The sequence below is a fragment of the Rhinatrema bivittatum genome, chromosome 12 (assembly GCF_901001135.1).
Source record: "Rhinatrema bivittatum chromosome 12, aRhiBiv1.1, whole genome shotgun sequence".
NCBI classification, from domain to species: domain Eukaryota; kingdom Metazoa; phylum Chordata; class Amphibia; order Gymnophiona; family Rhinatrematidae; genus Rhinatrema; species Rhinatrema bivittatum.
In genome coordinates, this window is record NC_042626.1 from 69793895 (window position 1) to 69818121 (window position 24227).

The 24227-nt window shown below is 46.3% G+C and overlaps 2 protein-coding genes across 4 annotated transcripts in view; one reads left to right on the forward strand and one right to left on the reverse strand.

Moving 5' to 3' along the window:
* The first annotated feature begins 1896 nt into the window (after positions 1-1896).
* The window catches only part of LOC115074368 (kelch-like protein 11), a 105013-nt gene continuing 82682 nt past the window's right edge, over positions 1897-24227 (forward strand). Inside the window, exons 1-3 of one of the 3 annotated variants that reach the window (XM_029573751.1) lie at positions 1915-2416; positions 6366-6906; positions 9997-10029. In XM_029573751.1, coding sequence (XP_029429611.1) covers positions 1968-2416; positions 6366-6906; positions 9997-10029 — 1023 coding nt within the window. In that variant the 5' untranslated portion in view covers positions 1915-1967. Of the gene's footprint in view, positions 2417-6365; positions 12791-24227 lie in introns of those variants that run through there. The other 2 variants (XM_029573750.1, XM_029573752.1) reach the window with 2 other exon arrangements.
* KLHL10 (kelch like family member 10) overlaps positions 13608-24227 on the reverse strand; it is a 37231-nt gene continuing 26611 nt past the window's right edge. Inside the window, exon 5 of the mRNA XM_029573755.1 lies at positions 13608-14005. Within this exon, the coding sequence (XP_029429615.1) occupies positions 13631-14005 (375 nt within the window). The 3' untranslated portion in view covers positions 13608-13630. The remainder of the gene's footprint in view (positions 14006-24227) is intronic.

Below are 24227 nucleotides of genomic sequence, written 5' to 3' on the forward strand. Positions count from 1 at the left end.
TTAGCAGAAATATTAAACAAATACTTAAGTGCTCACTAAGGAAGACCCTGGAGGACAGTCATTTGTTATCAAGACTGTAGAAGGGGGGTGGAGTAGATGAAACTCCATTTACAGAAGATAATGTATGGGAAGAGCTAAGAAAACTGAAAGTGGACAAAAGCCATGGGGTCTGATTAGGTTCACCCCAGACTACTAAGGGAACTCAGAGCTGTGCTGGCGAGTTCACTGTGTGACCTGTTCAATAGATCCCTGGAAAAGGGTGTAGTGCCTAGTGACTGGAGAAGAGCGGTGGTGGTACCGCTTCACAAGAGTGGGAGCAGAGGAGGCTGGAAACTACAGGCCGGTTAGCATCACCTTGGTGGTGGGAAAATTAATGGAGACTCTGCTAAAGGAAAGGATAGGGAGCTATCTACAATCCGGTGGGTTGCTCGATCACAAACAGCATGGATTCACCAGGGGAAGGTCCTATTAGACAAATCTAATTGATTTCTTTGGGTGACTAGAGAACTGGATCAGGGAAGAACGCTTGATGTAATTTACTTGGATTTTAGTAAAGCTTTCGATAGTCGCACATAGAAGACTCATCAACAAAATGAGAAGCTTGGGCGTCAGCTCCAAGGTGATGGCATGGATTACAAATTGGGTGACGGATAGAAGACAACCGGTGATAGTAAATTGAACCTGCTCTGAAGAGAGAATGGTTTAAGTGGAGTGCCACAGCGATCGGTGTTGGGTCTGGTTCTGTTCAACATTTTCATGAGCAACATTGCAGAAGGGATAGAAGGTAACGTTTGTCTATTTGCGGATGATACTAAGATCTGCAACAGAGTGGACATGCCAGAAGGAGTAGAGAGAATGAGACAGGATTTAAGGAAGCTGGAAGAGTGGTTGAAGTTATGGCAGCTGAGATTCAATGCCAAGAAGTGCAGAGTCATGCCTATGGGGTGTGGAAATACAAAAGAACTGTATGTGTTTGGGGGAGTGAAGGGCTGATGTGCACGGAGCAGGAGAGAGCCCTTGGGGTGATAGTGTCTAACGACCTGAAGTCAATGCCGCAGTGTGACATGGCAATAGCTAAAGCCAGAAGAATGCTGGGGTGCATAGAGAGGAATATCTAGTAAGAAAAGGGAGGTGATGATCCCCTTGGTGAGGCCTCACCTGGAGTAGTGTGTTCAGTGCTGGCGACCATATCCCAAAGGAGACAGGATGGAGGCGGTCCAGAGAAGGGCAACCAAAATGGTGGGTGGTCTCTATCGAATGATTTATGAGGAGAGGTTGAAGAACCTGAATTTGTATAGGCTGGAGTAGAGGAGGAGGAGTGATATGATACAGACTTTCAGATATGTGAAAGGTTTTAATGATCCATGGTCATCAGCAAACCTTTTCCATTAGCAGCATTTTAGTAGAAGTAGAGGTCACGATTTGAAACTCCAGCGAGGAAAACTTAGAACCACTGTCAGGAAATTCTTCACTGAGAGGATGGTGGATGCCTGGAATGCCCTTATGGAAAAAGTAGTGAACACTAAAACTGTCAAGGATTCCAAAGGGACATGGGATAAACACTGTGGATTCCTAAAGGCTAGAAGATGGGAATAAATAAAAAAAGGTTGGGGGTAACCTGTACGGAGCAGCAGTTATTACCTTGGGAAGGTTGCTGTGCAGACTAGATGGACCATGTTGGTCTTTTTCTGCCGTCATTACTATGGTACTATGTCCTCCAAGCCAGGTTTAGGACCCTCTCTGTTTAGACTTCCACTCTTGTTATTTATGATTAAATACAACCCAAATCTATGGCTGCTGCTTTCTACCAAGCCCAACATGGCCGCTAGTGCACCCGCTGAATGAAGGGAAGGTGGTTACCATGACAACGACGTCTCCGCAGGCGCACAGCCGTCAAAAATGCGTGCAGAGAGGGTTGGGCAGTCCGTTGGTCTGGTGCGTGAGGGTTTGGGAGGCGGGAGAGGAAGATGGCGGCGGCCTGCGCTTCTTCTCAGCTCCTGCCGCCTCCCGTGCAGCTCGACGCTCCCGTCTCCGCGTCCGAGGACCCAGTGGCGGGCGGAGACGGCGCCTTGGCGGAGGCTGAGGATTTCGTTTCGGCTTGCCACTGCTCAGAATTGTCATGGCGGCAGAATGAGCAACGCAAGATGGGTCTTTTCTGCGACATCACGCTGGCCTTCGGCGGCGGCGGCGAGTTCCGCGCGCACCGCTCCGTGCTGGCTGCCGCCACCGACTACTTCACACCGCTGCTCTCCGGGCACTTCGAGGAATCGCGCTCCGGCCGCGTGGAGATGCGCAAGTGGAGCTCGGAGCCCGGCCCGGACCTGGAGACGGTGGAGGCCGTGATCCAGTACATGTACACGGGCAAGATTCGTGTCTATACCGGCAGCGTGCACGAAGTGCTGGAGCTGGCGGACAGGTGAGACCGGGGGGGGGGGAGGAGAGATGAGGATTGACAGGTTGGAATGGGGGAGCGAGGAAAGGCGGAGGTGCTGGACCTGGAGAACAGATGGCTATAAAGAGCATTATTGGACTTGCAGGTTTTGCTAGAATGATCATGGCTGTAGACATGGTAATAGGCTGCTCATTTGGTCATGATTTAGCTGTAAGTGAAGTAACATCCCCCCAAGAGTTTATATCCGTTATAAAAGCTTGTATGGTCTACGTGTAGTGTCTGAATATTTCAAATCTATATTCAAATAGTGTGTGTGCTGTGAGAGCTCTTTGATAGTGTATAAAGTATAGCTGTGATAATTTTAATAGGAGCTAAAGCATCTGCTCACAAGGTCTATCTTGTCGTTTATGCTGGTTCACAGTTGAAAACTGGATTCACTTCAAAGTTCTCTGCTTTTTCAGTTATGTAAACAATATGGCCCTTGCCTGGTTCTCCTGTACCAGTGTTTCCCAAACTTTTCAAGCCAAGACACACCTATATTAACATAAACATTATGTGACACACCATCCTTTATGATAGCAATATGGACTTGGAGTAAAAAAGCAAGAGGAGGCAGAGATCCATATGAATTCAACACATTGAACCAGTTTCCTCTATATACAGGACAAGGGAGCAGCCAGCTCACAGGCTGATACAGTAAGGAGCTGTAGGAAGAGGTGCATTACGGCCAGGCGCACCCGCGTTTGCCGCACGCACAGTTCGGATCACCTATAGAGCGCTATACAGTGCCTATACAGTATCCTGGGTGCGTTGGTACCTGTCATTTCAAATGACGTTTGAAATGACAGGTACCAGGGGGGATTTCGAGTCCTCTTCCCCCCCTCCCCCCCTCCCGAAGCAAGGCAATGTGAAAATTAAAACAAAAGTGAATAAAGTGCAATAAGAGTAATAAAAGTAAACTTACTGCATGTGAATTTTCTTTGAACAGTCCTCTCTCTCTCTCCTCCCGAGGCGCATACTGCGGCTCCCCTGCCTCCCGGGGGAAAGCGGTGGGCGAAAGCGTACGGGCAAAAGTGAATGAATGCACGCTCGTATGCGGCGGGAGCCGGCAGGCGTGCATTCATTCACTCACCTTCGCCAGCGGGCATGCATTCATCCAGGCGGAGGGAGCCGGCGGCAAAAGCGGCTTCCAGCAGCCCCGCCAGCGGTGAATGAATGCATGCCAGTGCGTGCAATTTGGTCGCTCAAGGTGTGACGTCACGACGTTTGACGTCATGGCGTGTGACGTCGGCGTTCGCTAATGCACTGCCTTGAGCGCCCAAATTGCACACGCAGGCGTGCATTCATTCACCTTCGCCGGCAGGGGCAGGGGAACCAAAGCGACTTCCAGCAGCCCCCACCGGCGAAGGTGAATGAATGCAATTTGGGCGCTCAAGGCAGTGCATTAATGAACACCGATGTCACATGCCGTGACGCCAAACGTCGTGATGTCACGCCTTCAGCGACCAAATTGCACGCACAGGCGTGCATTCATTCACCGCCGGCGGGGGCTGCTGGAAGCTGCTTTTGCTGCCGGCTCCCTCCGCCTGGATGGATGTATGCACGCCCGCGGGCGAAGATGAGTGAATGAATGCACGCCCGCCGCGTACGGGCGTGCATTCATTCACTTTCGCTTGCACGCTTTCGCCAGCCGCTTTTGCCGCTGGCTGCTCCCGGGAGGCAGGGGAGCCGCAGTGCGTGCCTCGGGAGGAGGGGAGAAAGGACTGATCAAAGAAAATTCACATGCAGTAAGTTTACTTTTATTATACTTTTATTTACTTTTGTTTTAATGACATGTCGAGCCGATTTTCGCCCTGCGCCTTGCTTCGGGAGGGGAGGATTTTGACCGGAGCCTGCCTATTGCTGTCACACCACACTAACGCCAGGGTGAGGGGGTCGTTTGCCCATGAAATTTCGTCTTGCTGACCTGATGCTCCACACTAACGCAGGGGTAAGGGTAGGCAGTAAGTTAGCAGGTTAAATGCGCGGCAAAACTACAGGTTAAAAAGGAGATAATCGGGGCGCACATTGCTGTATGGGAGGGAATAGCTAATCGGAGCGTTAACATCTCATATACATGCTGCGGGCGGAAAGGGTTACCGGTTGACTTAAAGAAGCGGTAAGGATGAGTTTTTAAAGGGGTAGTGAATCGCAGGTTGGACTTACGTGGCCAAATTGTGAGTTAGAAGCGGGTTAGAAGCAGGGTAACCGCGGCCACGCTTTACTGTATCGGCCTGTCAGTTAGTTATACCTTGGCTACTGCATGTGGCTGTAGGAGCTCTTCCACTGATGCTGCTTCCAATACTAAAAATGAGTTTTAGTGGATGCTCTCCCTTTCTCAGTTTGGGGATAAGACAGGCTAGAAGGACTTTGGTGGGGGGAGATGAGATTCCATGTGCATTGTGCATGTTGCCCATAAAGGGCCCAGCTATCTATTCCCTGCATGCTGCCCATTAATTACCACATTCCAAAACTCATGTAGCTAAACAGAAGTGTGCAGGATTACATATGTTCTTGGAAAGGAGCTTCTTGTTGCTATGAGATGTTGAGGGCAGAGCCTAGGTCCTGACCTGGATCTGAGCATAAGGCACTGGTGACCCTTCTGTGGCAACCCTGATCTGAAGACACACTGGTTAGGGAAGTGATGTCCCACATCCCTGCAAGAGAGCCTCTTCCTCCCAATTGGCACTTCTTCATATAATCAGACCAGTCCAAATGAGTGGGTTATTCTCCCTGACCAGAGGATGGAGACAGGTTTGCTGACATCACCCTTTATATGCATCTGTGCTGACCTCATCTTACCAGTATTTTCTGTCTCCAGCAAATGGTAGGCGAGCATCCCATGCTGTGGAAGAAGGCCTGGTTAGGATGGATGAAGAGAAATAATTTCTGGAGCATCTCCTGCGGTGAAAGGCCAGTCCTCCCTCCCCCAGTTGAGCATAGCCCAGAGAGATTTAGCTGGTCCCATAGGTGGCTCCTGAGGTGAAAATGTTGCTCCCTCCTTCTGTTGTGCAAAGCTTGGGTTGGGTGGGTAAATCCTTGATTGACCCTCTCCCCATCTGACTTCTGCCATATTAACTTGTACTAGACTTCATGCATTCAGTTGTCTCTCACCCAAACTAGGGAACAAGATACCACTATAGTTACACCAAGAGATGACTTACCTCATCTTCAGAAAAAGAGCAGTGGATTTCAGAGGAGGTGGTATCTCCGCCTTTTTAGCAGCTCCCTTGAGGGTGAGGGGCAAGGGTGGACCCGGATGCTGTCCTTTGTGGAATTGCTCTTCAGCCATGGACAGGCCATGTTTCCAATTTGGGTTCAGTCTACCCCAGGTAGATGGGGGCCAAGAGAATATATAAGATCATTGTATAAGAAAAAAATTAGGGGGGGAAGGGGGGGCCATCAAGAGGTTCAGCCTCCCCAGACAGGACCCCCCACCCCTGAGTATTAGTACCCAGCATTTATCTTTTTCTACCCTTTGATTTTGGTTCAAATTTCACATTTCCTAGGGGCATGGGAATCAGCAAGGATAAAGGTGATCATGATAAATAGCACCAGCTTGGGTAAAGAACCTATTGACTCTCTGCTGAACCAGCCTATATAGGAGAGGGCCTCAGGGAAGAGGTCTGGAACTCTGCCTCCATCTGCTGGTAAGGGGACAAAACCCACTGTGCAGACTTGTTTGTCAGGCCTTGAGGAAAGGCAATTAGCAAGGTAAGACCTAATTGTACCTTACATGCTCTCTTTCATGTTCCCTGTGTTGTAATGGGAATTTAATGTTAAACCTGATTGTAATTCACCTTGAAATATCTTGGGAAAGGTGGCATATCAAATGTTCATAAATAAATGTGCCCATGATCTTTGCCTCTGGAAACAGAAGCAAGGATGCTGATGATGGCACACCGGAGTTCTGTTTTCTCTTTTTGTTTTGTAGGTTTTTGTTGATCAGACTGAAGGAATTCTGTGGAGAGTTTTTGAAGAAGAAGCTTAACCTTAGCAACTGTGTGGCTATCCATAGCTTAGCCCATATGTATACCCTGAGTCAGCTTGCCCTGAAAGCTGGAGACATGATCCGAAGAAACTTCTTCAAGGTTATCCAAGATGAAGAATTTTATACTCTACCCTTCCATCTTGTCAGAGACTGGCTGTCAGACCCAGAAATTACAGTGGATTCCGAAGAAGTTCTTTTTGAGACAGTTTTAAAGTGGGTCCAGAGAAACAGTGAAGAAAGAGAGAGGTACTTTGAGGAACTCTTCAAATTGCTCAGACTGTCACAGATGAAACCCACTTATCTCACCAGACATGTGAAATCTGAGCAGATGGTGGCCAGAAACGAAGCCTGCATGAGTCTGATATCTGAGGCTGTGGAAAGCCATGCTTTGAGATCTGAAAACTTACAGTCGGGTAATCTCCAACCATCAACAACCCTTGTGACATTACTGCCTCGATTTGGACAAAACATGGATGTCATAATGGTAATTGGAGGGGTGTCAGAGGGGGGAGATTATTTAAGTGAGTGTGTAGGGTACTTCATTGATGAAGACAGGTGGGTAAATTTGCCACATGTTCATAATCATCTTGATGGTCATGCTGTTGTTGTCACAGATTCCTACATATATGTAGCTGGCTCCATGGAACCTGGTTTTGCAAAGACTGTAGAAAGGTACAGTCCAAATAGAAATAGTTGGGAGCAGGTCTGTAATCTGATAACAAGAAAACATTCTTTTGGCCTTACCTCTGTGAAGGGCAATTTGTACAGCATTGGTGGACATGGCAACTTTAGTCCTGGCTTTAAGGATGTGACGATGTATGAACCTGTGAAGGACAAATGGCATACCCTAGAATCAGCCCCAAAGATACTTCGAGATGTCAAAGCAGTAAGTGTAGAAGATCGGTTTGTTTACCTTGCTGCTCGTACACCAGTAGATGGTGACCTTGAGGATGGGCTAAAGACCATTATTTGCAGGTATGACACGGAAACCAGGCAATGGCAGGATGTAGAATCATTGCCACTTATTGATAACTATTGCTCATTCCAGATGTCCATCACCAACACAAACTTCTATCACACTGCTTCATGTTGTCCCAAGAGCTACTCCATAGACAACGAAGAAGCAAAGCAGAAGATCTCAGGTCAAGTGCTGGATGAGATCCTTGAAAGCCTACCCCCCGAGGTACTTGGCATCGAGGGGGCGGCCATCTGCTATCACAAGGATGATGTATTCATCATCGGAGGCTGGAAGAACAGTGATGATATAGATAAGCAGTACAGAAAAGAAGCATATCGCTACTGTGCTGAGAGGAGGCGTTGGATGCTCCTTCCTCCAATGCCTCAGCCTCGATGCAGGGCAACCGCATGCCATGTAAGGATTCCTTACAGATACCTGCATGGGGCGCAGAAATACCCCATGCCCCAAAATCTTATGTGGCAGAAAGATAGAATACGCCTGATGCAGGCAACACATCGGCATGCGTTGAGTTTGAAGAGAATGCCACGATCTCAGATTGAGTGCTAGTTCTGCGTACCAAATCAGAAGCATATTTACAGGTTGAATAATGCACGTATCCAGTTTGTAGAACTGAAGAAACACTCTTGTGGAGCTTGTAAATTTATTTTGCCATAGAGTGGTATACTGTGGTTATTAGATACCTGCTAAATGTTAATTTTCCTTTAATCTGATTTTTCTAAAGCAATATAGAGATATTAATGATTTAAGAAACTACATTTTGCAGACTTCTTGTAGTAACTAGCCAGACATATACTCTCTACGCTCTACAGCAATACCTGCTTAAGGCATTTGGAAAATGGGTGTGTGCTGTTTAATTTCAGCAAAATCCAGGCATACTTTTTCTTTAACAATAGTACAAGATTTTAATTGCACCAAATAACTATTTTGGAAACTTAGTACATATAGCTTGTGAAAGTAAGCACTGAATAATATGTTTAATTTTGACTGAAGCTTTAAAGTAATTTAAATTTTTATGGTTTATTCACCCCTCATTGTCCTTTCCTTAAAAGGTAAAAATATCCCCCAGTTGATGGAGATGGATTTCTTTAGGGATTTTCATGAGAGATGGGGGAAACCTTCTGATAAACTTGTTGCTTAGTGTGTATTAATTGGCAGTAATTTACAATGTAAAGTGAAAGCATAGTCTGTTTTTAAATTGTCCCAGAGTTTTGTTCTGTGTATCTGGATATGACATCCCATATATTTAAAATTGCCACTGGGTGTAAACATGCAGGGTGACTTAAGATCAGCTGTTTTACGTTTAGGATGCATTTTTTTGGGTAGCTAAAAGTTGGGTTTTTAAAAAGATTTCTTATAAATTACTTGACATTTGGATTGTAGAAGTACAGTTTAGTATCTTCTGACCCAGATCCTCTCCATTTTGGGTCTATAGGTAAAACACATTTTGTAATATTGGAGAGTTCTTTATCTAGGTAAGTGTAAAGAGAACTAGTTCAAGCACCTTTTTTTTTTTTATTTGTAATAATTTACAGCACAATGACATAGACCAGCATCTTTGCAAATATTTAGGCACATTTCCCACCAATGTAAATCTTAGACAATTTGCTTGCTTCTGACAATCAACACATCTTTGCCATCTTTTCTTTCAGAGCTTTTAAGTATTTGCTGTACAAATCTGCATCTGGCACTTTGATCGCTGGGAAAACATAGGTGCTCATTTGTAATACCTGATGGTGATCTACATATTTTTACTTGAAAAGCAAAAGAGAGAAACAAATTCAAAATAGTTCACTCCCACTATATTTCATAGTGGCAGTGTTAATTAACTACTTTGAGTTTCTAGTCTCTTTTCTGTTCTTCAGTATGATTTCTGAGTAAGAGTAGTATTTCATATTGCTGACATTTTTACTTGACCATTTTAAAAAGGAGCATAACATTACCAAGTTCAGTTAGGTATATTGAAGTTCTGCTCCTTTTGGGAGGTGAAAAAGTTGTTTACCTCATTATTTGAAGGTTGGCATGCACTAGAAAGGAGAGCATTCATTTCAGGATCTTATCCAGCAGGCTGGGCTGGGGTTTTTGAGGGGAACATGCTCATTATATCTGGCCCATAGCATTAGAGAGAGGAATGAAACCATGCAACTGGTTTTTTTTTATAAAATGAGTTAAATAAGAGAGCACATTAAGTGAACTGGTGATATGTTTTCCTTTACCATGGTAATGATGAGTTTATTTGGAAAGTCCAGAGAGAACGCTGACATTGTGTGGCAGTGTGGTAGATCTTTGTATGGACAGGTGTTTTCCATTTCATATCACAGAATATCAGCACTTATGCTTTTCAAACCTGCCTGTTGCTTCCAGATGTAAATTGCCAACTTATAAACATGCAATATACCTTCTGCTTCTGTTTTCTATAGTGCTGCTAAACATTCTCAGCACTGTAAAGTCCTTTGGTGTCAGAAGTGGAGATTGCAGCCTGAATGCAGAGCTATTGATCGCTCAGCCTCTCGGATAGGCTTTGCAAAGTTGTATTTCAGATCATATTCATCCATAAAGCATTTTGGGAAATGGAAACTAACTACTTTTGCTTTCCAGTTTTGCAGACACCCTAGGCTGACTGAAGTGATGGTAAGTGATTGCAGAGCATGAGTGTGCCCTGGTGTTCTCCGCATGTAACTACTACCTAATATCCCCACCTTTTTGAAGATCACAAGTATGGAGTATTGCTGTTTTAGTGTCATGTTTAGACTAATGCTTGGGGGTGGAAGCACATCTGTAATGTAGATTCCAGCTGACCTTCAGAAGGAGCAGGATATGAACTGACTTCACTATCTGAAAGGTAGTGACCAGTGTGGACTATATCAGAGATGAGTGCTTTATAACAGTTTGCAATCTTAATTTAACAATGGCTTGTATATTAACATGATGAGCAAGTATTCCTACTTATGTAAAAAGTTGATGGATGTGAAGGACAGAGGTTGAGGATTAAGTGAGGCACCTGTGGAAATGTTGCTGCCATCTTAAGACATTGTGGAGATTCCTGGTTCATTTTAACTATAGAAACACAAGAATTGTCTCTTCCACTGCATAAAGCTGATGATTAAATTTTCTCTCATATTTTGGAAGTGGGTTATAATTTTGTAGCACCAGCTGGAAAATGCACTGGGAGGATCAGTGGACCTTTTGCCTGAACCAGAAACCCAGAGTCTTTTTGCCTTAGATGAACAAGCTAAAAGTGGCAATGTGTGTGCGTGTCAGTGTGCATCTTATGCAGGCTGTGTTAATGAACCAGCAGTAACACAGACACATTTGCACTGGGTCATTCATGTGTGAATGTCAGATTTGTCCACATAACTTCAGTTGCATGGTGAGGTTCTGTGGATTTTAATGTACCTCATTTAAGACTTGGCTGCATCAATTTCTAGCATATTTTTTTTAAAGAAACATTTTGGGAACTGTTTGCTTTATCTGTGATTTCTAATGTAGGTATGAGAGGTGGCAGTGAAAGAGTAGTGTTCTAGCTGAGCCAGTAACTGAGGCAATTGATTTACCTTTTTTACAACTTTGAGTGGAGAAGTTTGAAAGACCATGTTTGAAGCACTTTTAAAATTAAAGAATAAACTTGCATGTTGTAAAACTGTCCAAGAACTAGGCTTTAATGAATATTAACTCTTTGTTCTCGTGTGGCTTTATAACAAAAACCTCAACCATAAATCCATCAGTTACTTTTATTGTCATAACAAGTCAGTACAACCTAGTTAGTTCAAATACAATATTGCTATTTGAGCTCTGGATCTACTCCTTCCAACAGTAAACTCATGTTTATAATCCTGCTGGCAGTTAACCAATTCTTACTGAGGTGTTTTCCTTTAGCCTCTCCTCTGAGTTATTTAGCCTAGTCTTAACATTAGTGTGAAATAAAAAGAGCACACATTCCTATACTAAACCCTTGCCCATGTGCTTTGAATTCTTTGGTTATTAACAGATTTGCAAGTGACTTGACCCTAGCTCAGCCTGAGGCAGCTGTCTTTGTAGGATCCATAAATGTGCTGGCTATATCTGGTCTTACTATTTGTAAGTAGAAAATTGTACATACCTTCGTGTGTCAGTTTTTGTTCATTTTTTTTTGTTTGGGTTTGTGGTGAGGGTTTGTAAACCCATTCTTACATTACCAACAGTTGGCTAGGTTACATATTGATCCAAAAGCTTAGTCTATAATGCTACTCAGTTCCTGTGGTCATCTTATCTTCATTTTGAAGATGGTCCTTCTAAATTGGAATACACCTCATGTAAGCAGCATTGAAAACAAGGTGGGTAAACTGTATATTTGAGACAGTATATTGGTTATAGTCTGTGAAATCTGTTTCAAATATATATAGAACATAGGTATTAAATCATGTCTTGGATTCTGTAAGTGTAAACTCGGCTTGTTTTCTGCAGCTTAGTTCACCGGTTTTCCTTGGATAGCCAGTAGCCCAAAAGCATTGCACATAGCTTTTGGATTTTGCCTTTCAATAGTCATGTTGCTCTGTAGAATGCAACACCCTTGCAAATCTGAATCATAACGAGAAATTTTAGCAGTTTTCATGTTGGTTAATCTTAGAAGCAGACAGAGGTGTATCATGTTAAGACCAAAAATATTTGTGAAAAGAACTTAAAAGCACTTTGGGTGAGATGGGGAGAGAGGATCCCTCAAAATGGCTGGCAGAATGCTGTAAGGTAGCTTTTTGAGAGTGCATGAGGAAGGCTTAATCATGGATCCCCTCTACCCAACTACTTGGTTTTCTTTTAACAAATTGGATTTTGAAAGCGGTTTTTTTTTTTTTGTTTTTTTTATTGGGAGTTTTTTGGGGGGGTTTTTGTGATCTTTCTCTGAACTTTGAACCAGAAATGAGAGGCTAAGCCATCTCTCTGCTCCCACAGACAATATTGATAGGAGCATTACTTTATTATAGTGTGGGCTTGGAGAATTAGTTTAGTATTCTTTTGTTAACAGATCCATGTCCAGTTGTTGGAGGTAGGATTGTAAAATATGTATTTTTTAAATTGCTGTAGCTATGTTTCATTGCAATATTAAAGATGAGTATAAATATAAACATTTGGCTAATATGCATTTTTTAGTATTAAAAATAAGATGCATGGAGATTACTAGCCTTAACTTATAAGCCCTAGATGCTTTTAATGCAACTGCAACATTACTCCCCACTTTGGCAAAGGGGATTTGGGTTCAGATAATACCCAAGAGGGCCCAGACTTCTATGGTCTGGGGTACTGATACTCAGGCATAAGGGAAAAAGCACAGAACTGTTTCTACAATAAAATCCATAAGCAGCACTGTCTGAATTTTCAAAAAAGCTCATCACCCAGTAAAAAAAAATGTTGCTAGCAGAAATTTTTATGGGTTGTTAAAGCTTAGGATAACTGCATGGAGCGGCAGTTACTAACCTGAAGAGGAGCATGAGGGTAGCCTGCACAAAGTGGCAGCTGCTACCTTGGGAAGCTTGGTAGGCAGACTGGATGGCCTATTTGGTCTTTTTCTGCCATCATTATTATATTATGTAACCTACATTTTTAATCCTATTAAGGCATCTGATCCATGCGCTTCCTTAGGGCCACCTAGCTATCCTTGTTAGCCTTAAACACACACTTGCCAGTTCTGGATTTTATTTAAACTTCTATTTCTAAGCATTCTGGGATTTGCAGCCTGGCATTTCACATTTGGGGGGGAAGGAGACGACATGCTGAGCAAAGGCCCTGATGACATGGAATAAGTTAGCAGGTCTTTTGGAGTCTGTCATTGGAAGGCTACTGTACACCTCTTAAAGAGCTTGAAATCACTTCTCAGATTTTAATAGGAGCAAAATCTACAAATTAGCACAAGTGAAGAAATAAGTGAGGTGCATATATCATGTTGTAAAATCTGATGAGGGTGTATCATACATAGTACAATACACCCTTGCTATATGTTAACCTGTACTGTAATGTCTACTACCCGCTGTTATACGTGATAACAAATGGAGACTTTTCTTTACATAGGCTATGATTTATTGCCAGTGCTTTGCTGGAGGAGAAAAAATTAAAATAAAGCTTTGCATAATAAATAATATGCCTAAAGACTTATCTTTGACTACTTTCTCTGGTATTTAGTTGCTTTTATTTAAAAAAAAAATGCATAGATTTAATACATGTTCTCTGCTGCTAAGCCTTTTTATTTGCTCAGTGAAGAGAATCACACTGCTAGTGTACTTGTTGAGGCGGAGTATTTGGCTTCATCTCGCAGTGATAATCCTATGAAGTTATCCCTTCGAGCGGCATATTCCCGGACATTGGCAAGGCCTGGCACCACACAGCAGCTGAGGGCACTGCGATAGATGCTCATGTCATGGGCGTCATACCACTCATCTGTTTTTTCATCGTAGCACTCGACGTTGAATGTGGTGGTGAAGCCATTGAAGCCGCCCACCACAAACAGAAGGTCGTCGACCACCTCGATGCCAAAGTTGCTGCGGGGGTTGAACATGGTGGGGACTGTGCGCCAAGTGTTGGTGATGGGGCTGTAGGCCTCAGCACTACGAAGACGGTTAGCTCCATCAAAGCCTCCCACCTGTAGAGATCAAATTGAGTTTGTCCAGTTGCAAAAATATAGCATGAGCTGTTTTATGACTAAATAAATTATGGCAAATAAGTATTTAACTCAAATCTTTGTTCAGCTGAATTGAATTTTGATTTACCCACTAGTAGGCCTGTTATGGATTTGACCTGAGCCTGATCAACTCAGCTCAAATAAAGTTAGTGCCACCTGTGGGCCTCAGCAGGACTGAACACTGACCTCAAAATCACACAATTTCCTTATTAATGTTTGCAAAAACCATACAGTGGTTGCCATGCTTTTCCTAGACAATAAGCCTTCTTTCCTAAATGATTACAGCAGAGGAAGAGGGACAAAGACCAATAAAAAGGCTACTGCCCTGACCCTGCACCCATTTACTAATGTTCATATGAATAATACAAAGTGCACTGACCTGACCCTGTAATAGGTGAACTCTGATGTGTAAAAGAACGGTCGGGCAAGAAGGCCGCAGAGAAGTGTGATGTCTCTTACATATGCTGTTCATTAGAACTGCCCCAACTATTGCTCTGAAACCTTCAGACAAGACAGGCAACCACACCAAAGCATGAAAGTAGGACATCAAAGCAGCACCAGGATCCAAGAAAGCAGTTGCTACACTGTGAGAGTGGGACTGATAACATAGGAGAAGGACCCCCTCCCTGCCTCAGGCAGCTGATTGAAGCTGTTAGGTTTCTTACAAACAATATATAACAGCAAAGCTGTGAATGATCAGAACATTACACCCTTCAGGAGCTAGGCTACACCTTGGTGCTAAAGAATGTATGCTTTGCTTCATCTAATACTGTATGTATTATTGTGATCTTATCTGATTACTGAAGTCAACCATTAAGTATTATTTGTAGAAACTCTGTCTAATCATTCATATAAGCTAATAATAAAGCCTTTTCACCTGGCATTGATGTGTTTTAACGCACTGAGAGCGTGTGAGAGAGAGTATTAAGGTAAGCTTTGTCAGCTACTGTCAGTCAAGGTACAAAATGAGTTACAGGTGATCCTAGTGCCTTCATCTGAATGCAGACAAGGCCAGAGTTCATTAAAGGCTCAGGGCTCATGTCCACAATGACTACTATGGGTTAGGTTGGTTTTCAACTTGTTGTTCTAGTTAAACAGTATGGAGGACTACATCGGTGTGGTTTGACTTCTTAGTGTAAGAGACATGAGCTGCTGGAGAAATCCTTCCGCAATGGCAACTGTCAAAAGTTCAAGCCAGTAGTCATGAAGGACAAGCAGTGTAGTGTGGAACCTGTAGCAGGAGTCTGCCCTTTAAGAACATAGGATATGCCATGTGTCAGACCAAATGTCATAAAGCCCAGTATCCTAGCTCCAACGGTGTAAATCCAAGTCATAAGTACCTAACCATTACATAGATTCCATACTACTAAAGATGGCAACAAATAGTGGTTCCCTGTATGTACCCGGATCAGTCCAGACTCCTGGGTTTTGCCCCCCCCCCCCCCCCCGTAGATGGAGACAGAAGTTTACCAAACAAACTCTGCCTTATCTAGGATGGTGCCACCTACAGTCTGGCAGTATTCTGTCTCCGAGCCCAGAAAACAGCAAGGTAGGTGATCTAGCAAAGCCGTGAGGTAACAACAAGAAATAGATGCCCAAGAAAAGTCTTTTCCATGCCCGACTCAGGCCGAGTTTCGCCACTCTTAGCAGTACAATAAGAGTGGAGACTACACACACTGACCCGCAGAAAAACGTATGCGGCGCCATTAGTGAATGGAACCGGTAGAGGTTTAAGTGCAACTTGCTTCAATTAAGATACGTCTGTACTGCGGATAGTTCTTTGAATTCAATTGTGATCTACTTAGTGTGTTCTCATTTAAGGCCCTGAGGCAGCCACTGGAATGTGGCGAAACTCGACCTGAGTCGGGCATTTTAAAGATTTGGAAAAGACTTTTCTTGGATATCTATTTCTTGTAGTATTCTGTCTCCAGCAGATGGTGGAGGTGCAAAATCTACAGTCTGTGCTATTGCCTAGCCTAGATTTCAAGTCAGTTTTAGTTTTAGTCAGATAATTAAAAAAAAAAAAATCAAAAGGAAAGAAGGTCATCCGCGACAACAGAGCCTTGCTGCAGGAGCCAGTCTTCCGCCTCCCAGGGGGTTGTTAGGTCCTGAGGGGACCATCCCCCCTGGTTTCAGAGGCAGCTGATGTAAAGGATTGAGGACCCGATTGCCAGCTCAGACAGATACAAAGGGTGATACCGGGTAGCCCGGTTCACTCCCCCCAGTAGGTCCAGGACCCGGAGGCTATCGGGCAACTTTTGTTTAAAAACAAAAAAAAAGTTCTGATTTTACGTTGTGATTCTTTTTTCTGGCTCGACTCTCCCTTCCCTTCCGATCGCGTTGGGGGTACTCTCGCGCCGTTTTGCCACGTTTTCATTGGGGTTTGAGCAGTAGTTTGGGAGTTTTTTGCTTTCATTGCCAATGCCGCGGCGGTCCATGTGTCGGGCCTGTGGCACCGCGCGATAGTCTCTGGACTAGTTGCCTCTCAGAGGGAGAGGGAGACTCCATGACCCCGGGGAGGGTCGTTGTCCGGGTCCAGACTGTCTCCGGAGCCTTCGGGGAGCTGCAACCACAGTCTCCCAACCTGTTCCCACACGCCTTTTTGGATCCGCTAGTGTCAGCGGCTTCGGTGCTTACAGCGCAGGGGGAGGAGGATCTCCCATCAAATTTGTCTCTGCAACGGATGGTCCCTGGGGGGACAGATCTGCTGGGCTTAGCTCATAGGGCGCTGGGGATGTCCCTGGAGGAGATGTGGAGGATTCATCCTCAGCATCTTCTTTTTCTTCTGATTTTATCCTTTTGATGCATAGGTAGACAAGAAGAAGAGGCCTCTCGTCATGGACTCCCAGCCCGGATCTAAGAAGCGGGCTAAGGTCACCCAAGACACGAGGCATTCTTCAGGGCAGAGGCCCTTCAGCTTGCGGACACCTCTGGCTGATCCAGATTCTTCCTCCGATTTGGAGGATCAAGAAGATCGGGAGTTGCCTTCCCAGCCCTGATGAGGATTGAGGGGGAGGCCGACCAGCTACAGGGAGGTCTGCGGGCGGAGATGACCCGAAGGTGGTCCGCCTCTTTTGGAAAGAAGAACTGGGTCCTCTCATTCTGGCTATTTTAGGGGAATTAGGCATTCAGCTTCCCCAGGAGGAGTCCCAGCTAGGGTCTACGGACCCTGTGATGTTGGGCCTGCAGGGGATCCTCCTTCGTCCTTTCCTTTTCATTTTTCGGCCATGGATTTGATCTTCAAGGAATGGGACACCCCGGACTTGGGCCTTAAGTTGGCTAAGGCGATAGATAAGTTATATCCTCTGCCAGGAGAAGGCTTTGGATCTTTTAAGAGTTCCCAAGGTGGATGCAGCCATCTTGGCTGTCACGAAGAAGACCACCATTCCGATCACGGGCAGGATGGCCCTTAAGGACTTGCAGGATCACAAGCTGGAGATTCAGCTCAAGAAGAGTTTTGAGGTCTCCACGCTTGGGATCCATGCTGCGATGTGTAGCAAATTTTCTTTGAGGGCAGGTCTTCGTTGGGTGCAGCAGCTGTTGGCTAACGAGTCGCTATCTCAGGAGGAAGCTCTCCAGGTGGGGCGACTTGAAACGGTGATTGCCTATAGTGCGGATGCCTTTTATGATCCGTGTCAGCATGTCATCTATTGTGGTTACGAAACTGGGTGGCAGATGTTTCATTTAAATCTCAACTGGGCTCTTTTCCGTTTAAGGGCAAGCTGCTCTTTAGGAAAGAGCTGGAGGACCTGATTCAGTCCCTGGGTGAGAATAAGGTGCTTCTTTTGCCAGAAGATAGGCCAAAGTCGAGAGGTTATTTTTCTTCCAGGTCTCGATTTAGAGGAGGTCTGAGGCATCTGACTTCTCCGGGGGTCTGTTTCTTCCTTTCGACACAATGCCAACAGGCAGCAGACGTACTCTCAGCCCTTTCGGGTGCGACGTTTCGGTAGACCAGAAACCAGCCAGAACACTCTGGGCAGAAAGCCTTCACAATGATGTGGGGTCGGTCCATTCCTCGGTTCCTGTGGTGGGAGGCAGATTCTCTGTTTTACGAGGAGTGGGCCAAAATTACTTCGGATCATTGGGTGCTATCAGTGATAAGACACAGTTACGCGTTAGATTTTGCACGCCGGCCACGCCATCGATTTCTGTTCTCTCCATGCGGTTATGCAACAAAGCGCCGAGCAGAAAAGCAGACTCTGCAGCGTCTTCTCGATCTTGGCGCCATTGTTCTGGTCCCTTTGGCGGAACTTCGAAGGGGCCATTACTCCATTTACTTTGTGGTGCCCAAGAAAGAGGGGACTTTCTGACCCATTCTCGACTTAAAGCGGGTCAACAAATGCCTTCGGATTCCCCGCTTCTGTATGGAGACCTTACAGTCTGTCATTGCGTCGGTCCGACAGGAGGAATTTCTCGCATCCCTGGATCTCACAGAGGCGTATTTACACATCTGGATCCGGACCGATCATCAGAGGTTCTCTATCTTGGGCCATCATTACCAATTTCAGGCTCTGCCATTCGGTCTTGCCACCACACCCAGGACATTCACCAAGATTATGGCGGTGGTGGCTGCGCAACTATGAACGGAAGGATTTTTAGTATATCCGTACTTGGACGATTAGCTGATTCGAGCAAAATCAAAGGTGCTTTGCCAGGAAGCGATACTCAGAGTGCTTCAATTGTTGAGAACCCTTGGCTGGGTAGTCAACATGCCCAAAAGTTGACTAGTGCCCTCCCAGTCATTGGAATTTTTGGGAGCTTTGTTCGACACTCAACAGGGAAGAGTGTTCCTAACAGAGGACTGTATTGTCAAACTACAGGGTCAGGTGTGAACCTTGTTATCCAAGCATCCTCCGAAGGTCTGGGATTTCTTGCAAGTCCTGGGATCCATGACCTTGACCCTGTAATTGGTTCTATGGACCTTCGCTCACATGCCGCCCTTACAATCAGCGTTGCTTTCCTGGTGGAATCCGGTTTCCGAGCAGTTTCATCTCCCTTTACCTCTGACGGAGTCCACTCTGTTCAGCCTGGATTGGTGGCTACTCCCGGACAACTTATGCCACGGGGTCCCCTTGGTGGTCCCGTACTGGACGGTGGTCACTATGCCAGCCTGGCCAGTTGGGGAGTGGTTTGTCTGCAGAAGTCAGTGCAGGGGCAGTGGTCCCAGGAAGAGGCCCGATGGTCCATCAATCGTCTGGAGACCAGAGCGGTGACATTGACACTGCAGGCTTTTCTTCCGCTTCTCAGAGGCAAGTCTGTCAGAGTCATCTCTGACAATGCGACCATGGTGGCTTACAACTGTCAAGGCGGAACCAGGATTCAGCCAGTTGTGTTGGAAGTTCGTCTGTTGATCACATGAGCGGAGCAGAACTTAGCATGGTGGCTTCTCACATTGCTGGGGTCAAAAACGTCCACGCAGACTTTCTCAGTCGACATTGTCTTTATCCAGGGTAGTAGGAACTCGCGGACGAAGCCTTTCAACTCATCTGTGCCCAGTGGGACACGCCTTGCATGGATCTGATGGCGACGTTCAAGAATTCCAAGGCTCCCCGCTTCTTTGCTTGTCGCAGAGACACGGCAGCAGAGGGCGTAGTTGCCCTGGTACTCCCCTGGCCGACGGACGTTCTGCTTTGTGTTTCTACCTTGGCCTCTAATCGGCAGGATTCTTCGCCGAATAGAGTTACATCCAATGTAGGTGGTACTACTGGTAGCTCCCGAGTGGCCACGTCGTCCATGGTTTGCAGATCTGCTCAATCTAGCCATTGAGGGTCCCTTACGGTTTCCGGACCTGCCGAACCTGCTTCATCAGAGGCCCATTTGTTTTGACCAGGTCGAGCTCTTTTGTCTAGCGGCATGGCTTTTGAGAGGAAGCGGCTGAAGTCCAGAGGGTATTCGGATGCTGTGGTGACTACGTTATTGCGGTCACGTAAAGTTTCTACTTCTTTATCTTATGTAAGAGTCTGGAAGGTCTTTGAGGCTTGGTGTCTTGACAGGGTACTTGTTCCTACTTGAGAGGGCATACCAGACATTTTGAGTTTCCTTCAGGCTGGTTTAGCGAAGGGATTATCGTGTAATTCCTTGAGAGTGCAGGTGGCAGCGCTCGATTGTTTATGCGGTAACATTCAAAGAGTGGCTTTGGCGGCACATCCAGATGTCTCGCTTTCTTTGGGGGGGGGGGGGGGGGGGGCGCGGTGAAGCATTTGCGTCCTCCAGTGAGACAACCGTGTCCATCTTGGAATCTGAACTTGGTTCTTAAGGCCTTGTGTGCGGCGCTCTTTGAACCTTTATGAAGCGCAACTTTGAAGGACCTCACGTTAAAAGTGGTGTTTCTGGTGCCAATTGCGTTTGCTCGCAAGCTGTCAGAGATTCAAGCCTTGTCATGTAGGGAGCCTTTTTTGAGGATTTCGGATTCTGGAGTTTCCTTACGAATGGTTCCTTCCATTTAAATCAGTTGGTGGAACTTCCGTCCTTCTCCGACCTGGATAGGTCGGATCCTTTTTATAAGGATTTATGGAAACTGGATGTTCATAGGGCTTTGCGCTATCTGGAGATTACCAACAGTTTTCGGGTCTCATATCATCTTTGTCCTCTGGAGTGGGCCAAAAAGGGGTAACATGGCTTCTAAGACCACGATAGCTTGTTGGCTGAAAGAGACCATAAATTCTGCTTATTTATTGGGCGGTCTGTCCTTGCCAGTGGGTCTTCGGGCTCATTCTACTCGTTCTCAAGCCGCCTCCTGGGTGGAATGTCAACAGATTTCTCCAGAGGAGATTTGCAGAGCAGCTACATGGAAATCCTTACATACCTTTGCCAGACATTACCGTCTGGATGTCTGGGCCCTGGAGGCAGGCGGATTTGGAGAAGGTGTGCTGAGAGGGGGCTTCTCCGGATCTCATCCCAGGTAAGTGAAGCTCTGTTACATCCCAGGAGTCTGGACTGATCCGGGTATGTACAGGGAAAAGAAAATTGGTTCTTACCTGATAATTTTCGTTCCTGTAGTACTACGGATCAGTCTAGAATCCCGCCCACTTGGCACTTGAAGGTAATGGAGAGTCTGCTCCGTTTTCTGGATTTGTTTTCTTTTATTGGCAGATCAATCTGGTTTTTCCGATTAGCATGGGTTCTGTTCCCATTTGGGGGTTAATGAGCCAGTTTAAAGTTGTTAGGTTACTGTATATAGTTAGTTTGGGTTTTTGATCCATTCTGCTTTGACATTGAGTAACACTACCAGACTGTAGGGGGCACCATCCTAGATAAGGCGGAGTTTGTTTGGTAAACTTCTGTCTCCATCTGCTGGGGGGGGGCAAAACCCAGGAGTATAGACTAATCCGTGGTACTACAGGAATGAAAATTATCAGGTAAGAACCAATTTTCTTTTCCCTGTACAAACCAGGATCAGTCCAGACTCCTGGGTTTTGCCTCCCCACCAGCAGATGGAGAACGAGAAGTTTTGATGGACTCTGCTCTATACCCTAAGGTGCCACCCATAGTCTGTCAGTATTTCTCTGTCTGCAGCAGATGGTGGAGGTGCAAAATCCTGCAGTCTGTAGTCTTTAGCTCTTAAAAAAAAAAAGAGAGGTTTAGTTAGGGTTCTGTTGGGATAGTACCATTAAGTAACTATCTCTTTTAAAAAAAACAAACAAAAAACAGCATAGCTTCTGTCCTGAAGCCTCACAGGGGGTCTGGCAGGCCCTCTGGACCATCCTCCCTGGTATTGAGCCTAGTGGAGGCGGGGGTCGAGGATCCTGCTGCAGCTCCCCAACGCCACTGAGAAGATACGGGGGAGCCCAGCTCACTCTCATAGGACCTGCGCTGAGGAAAGCAACTTTTCAGGTTGTAAAAATAAAAAAAATAAAAACAGCTGGTCTCGTGGCGTCCTGCCCTTCTTGGCGCCGGATGCCCCGGTCGCTGCGACTTGTTTTTTCTCTCCCGGTTTCGTGCTTCGTTTCCGACAGATGCCGCGTGGTGCGGCCTGTGGGGATACGTGCATGCTTCGTGTTCAGCTTGCTTCCCTGGGGAGGAAGGCACGTCTTTGATAGCTGGGAGCAGCTTTTCAAAGCCGCGCCGGGAGCATGCGAGGCCCGATCATGCGCGGCTTGCTATCTTAGATCCTTTCCCGCTCAGCGTGGGAACGGAGGCCATTTTGGCCACGTTTCGCGAGGCGACTCATGCCGCGATGGGGGGAGGGGAATTCCCTCCTCTCTCCCTTCAGCCCACGGCTCCCGCGGGGGGTGGTGTTGGGGCTGATAATGTTGAGGAGGCGGAGGAGGGCTCCGAGGGGGCTTTGGACTCCTCAGAATTTATTTTCTTACTATATAAGGCCCGGAGGTCGGCTAGGAAGCGCGGGGGGGGGGGGGGGGGGGGGGGGGGGGGTTGCTCCCGCGCAATCCTGGTGTTGGAAAAATCAATGGGTCTTCCCGTCAAACGTACTAATTCCTTGGAGACTGCAGGGGCTCCCAAGTCTAAGCGCCCCTCTGATCCAGCGTCTCACATCAAGAGCCAGTTTCTTCCTCAGAGTCCTCTGATGCGGAGGACCAGGAGGCCTGGCCTTCTCAGGGGGCAACAATGGTCGAGGACCTGACTCTTTCTTTCACCTAATTCTGATTCCAACTCTCAGGTGGTGGACAGAGACGATTTGAAGGTAGTCCGTCTCTTTAGAAGAGACGAGCTGGGCCTGCTTACTCCTGCTATTTTGGAGGAATTGGGAATTGAGGGTCCCTCTGGAGGACTCCTGTATGGGCTCCATTGATCCAGTGATGGTCAGTCTCCGTGGTCCAGCCAAGTCCTTTCCTTTCCACCTCTCGGTTCCGGGAGTGGGATACGCCAGACTTGGGCCTGAAGGTCAGTAAAGAGATGGACAAGTTATATCCCTTGCCTGAAGAGGCTTTGAATCTCCTATGGGTTCCCAAGGTAGATTCAGTGGTTTCAGCTGTAACCAAGAAGACCACAATTCCGGTTACAGGGGCGACAGCTCTCAAGGACCTTCAAGATCGTAAGCTGGAGGTCCAGCTTAAGAAAATATTAAAGATTTCAGTGCTGGGAGTCCGGGCTGCTATGTGCAGTAGTTTTTCCTTGTAGGCAGGACTCCGCTGGGTCCAACAGTTACAAGGTTGCTCCGTGCTTTCAGAAGAGGAAGCTGTTCAAGCTGGTCGTCTGGAGACGGCAGTGGCTTACAGTGCAGATGCGCTTTATGACTTTTACGAACCTCGGCTAGGTCTATGGTATCCGCGATCTCTACTCACAGGTTGCTGTGGCTTAGGAAGTGGGCAGTGGACGTTTCGTCTAAGGCTCAGCTGGGATCCCTGCCTTTTAAAGGCAAACTCCTCTTTGGAAAGAACCTAGAGGATATGATTCAATCCTTAGGTGAAAACAAGGTCCATAAGCTTCCTGAGGACAAGCCTAAACCGAGGAGTTCCTTTCCCCCTAGGTCACGTTTGCGAGGGAATAGAAGATTTTGGTCCTCGCGATCGTCGGGGTCTTCCTTTCGCCAGAATTTGGACAGACAACGATTCTGGTCACAGTCCTTTCGGGGGCGACGCTTCGGAAGAATGGGTGCTCCCCAAGCACCAGGAGGACCAAAATCTTCTCAATGATGCCAGGCCCTTCCTCTGTTCCGTCTGTAGTGGGCAGGTTGTCCCTGTTTTACGAGGAATGGGTCAAATTAACTTCCAACCAGTGGGTCCTCAGCATCATAAGACAAGGCTATGCATTAGATTTTGAATGACGCCCTCATGACCGTTTTCTTGTCTCCCCGTGCTCGTAATGCAGAAAAGCGATGCGGGACACCTTGCAGCGACTCCTCAATTTAGATGCAATTTGTCCAGTTCCCCCCGCGGTGTGCTGGGGGGGCGATATTCCATTTACTTCATGGTACCAAAGGAGGAGGGCACCTTTCGGCCCATCCTCGATCTCAAAAGGGTCAACAGGTGCCTTCGAGTCCCACGTTTTCACATGGAGACCCTCAGATCGGTCATTGCATTGGTTCACAGGGGAGAATTTCTGGCATCGCTCGATCTCATGGCAGCATACCTGCACATCGGCATCAGAGCCGACCACCAGACATTTCTGTGCTTCTCCATCATGGGAAAGCATTTTCAATTTCAGGCCCTACCGTTCGGACTGGCCACAGCGCCCAGGACCTTTACCAAAGTAATGATTATGGTGGCAGCTCTGCTCCGGCGGG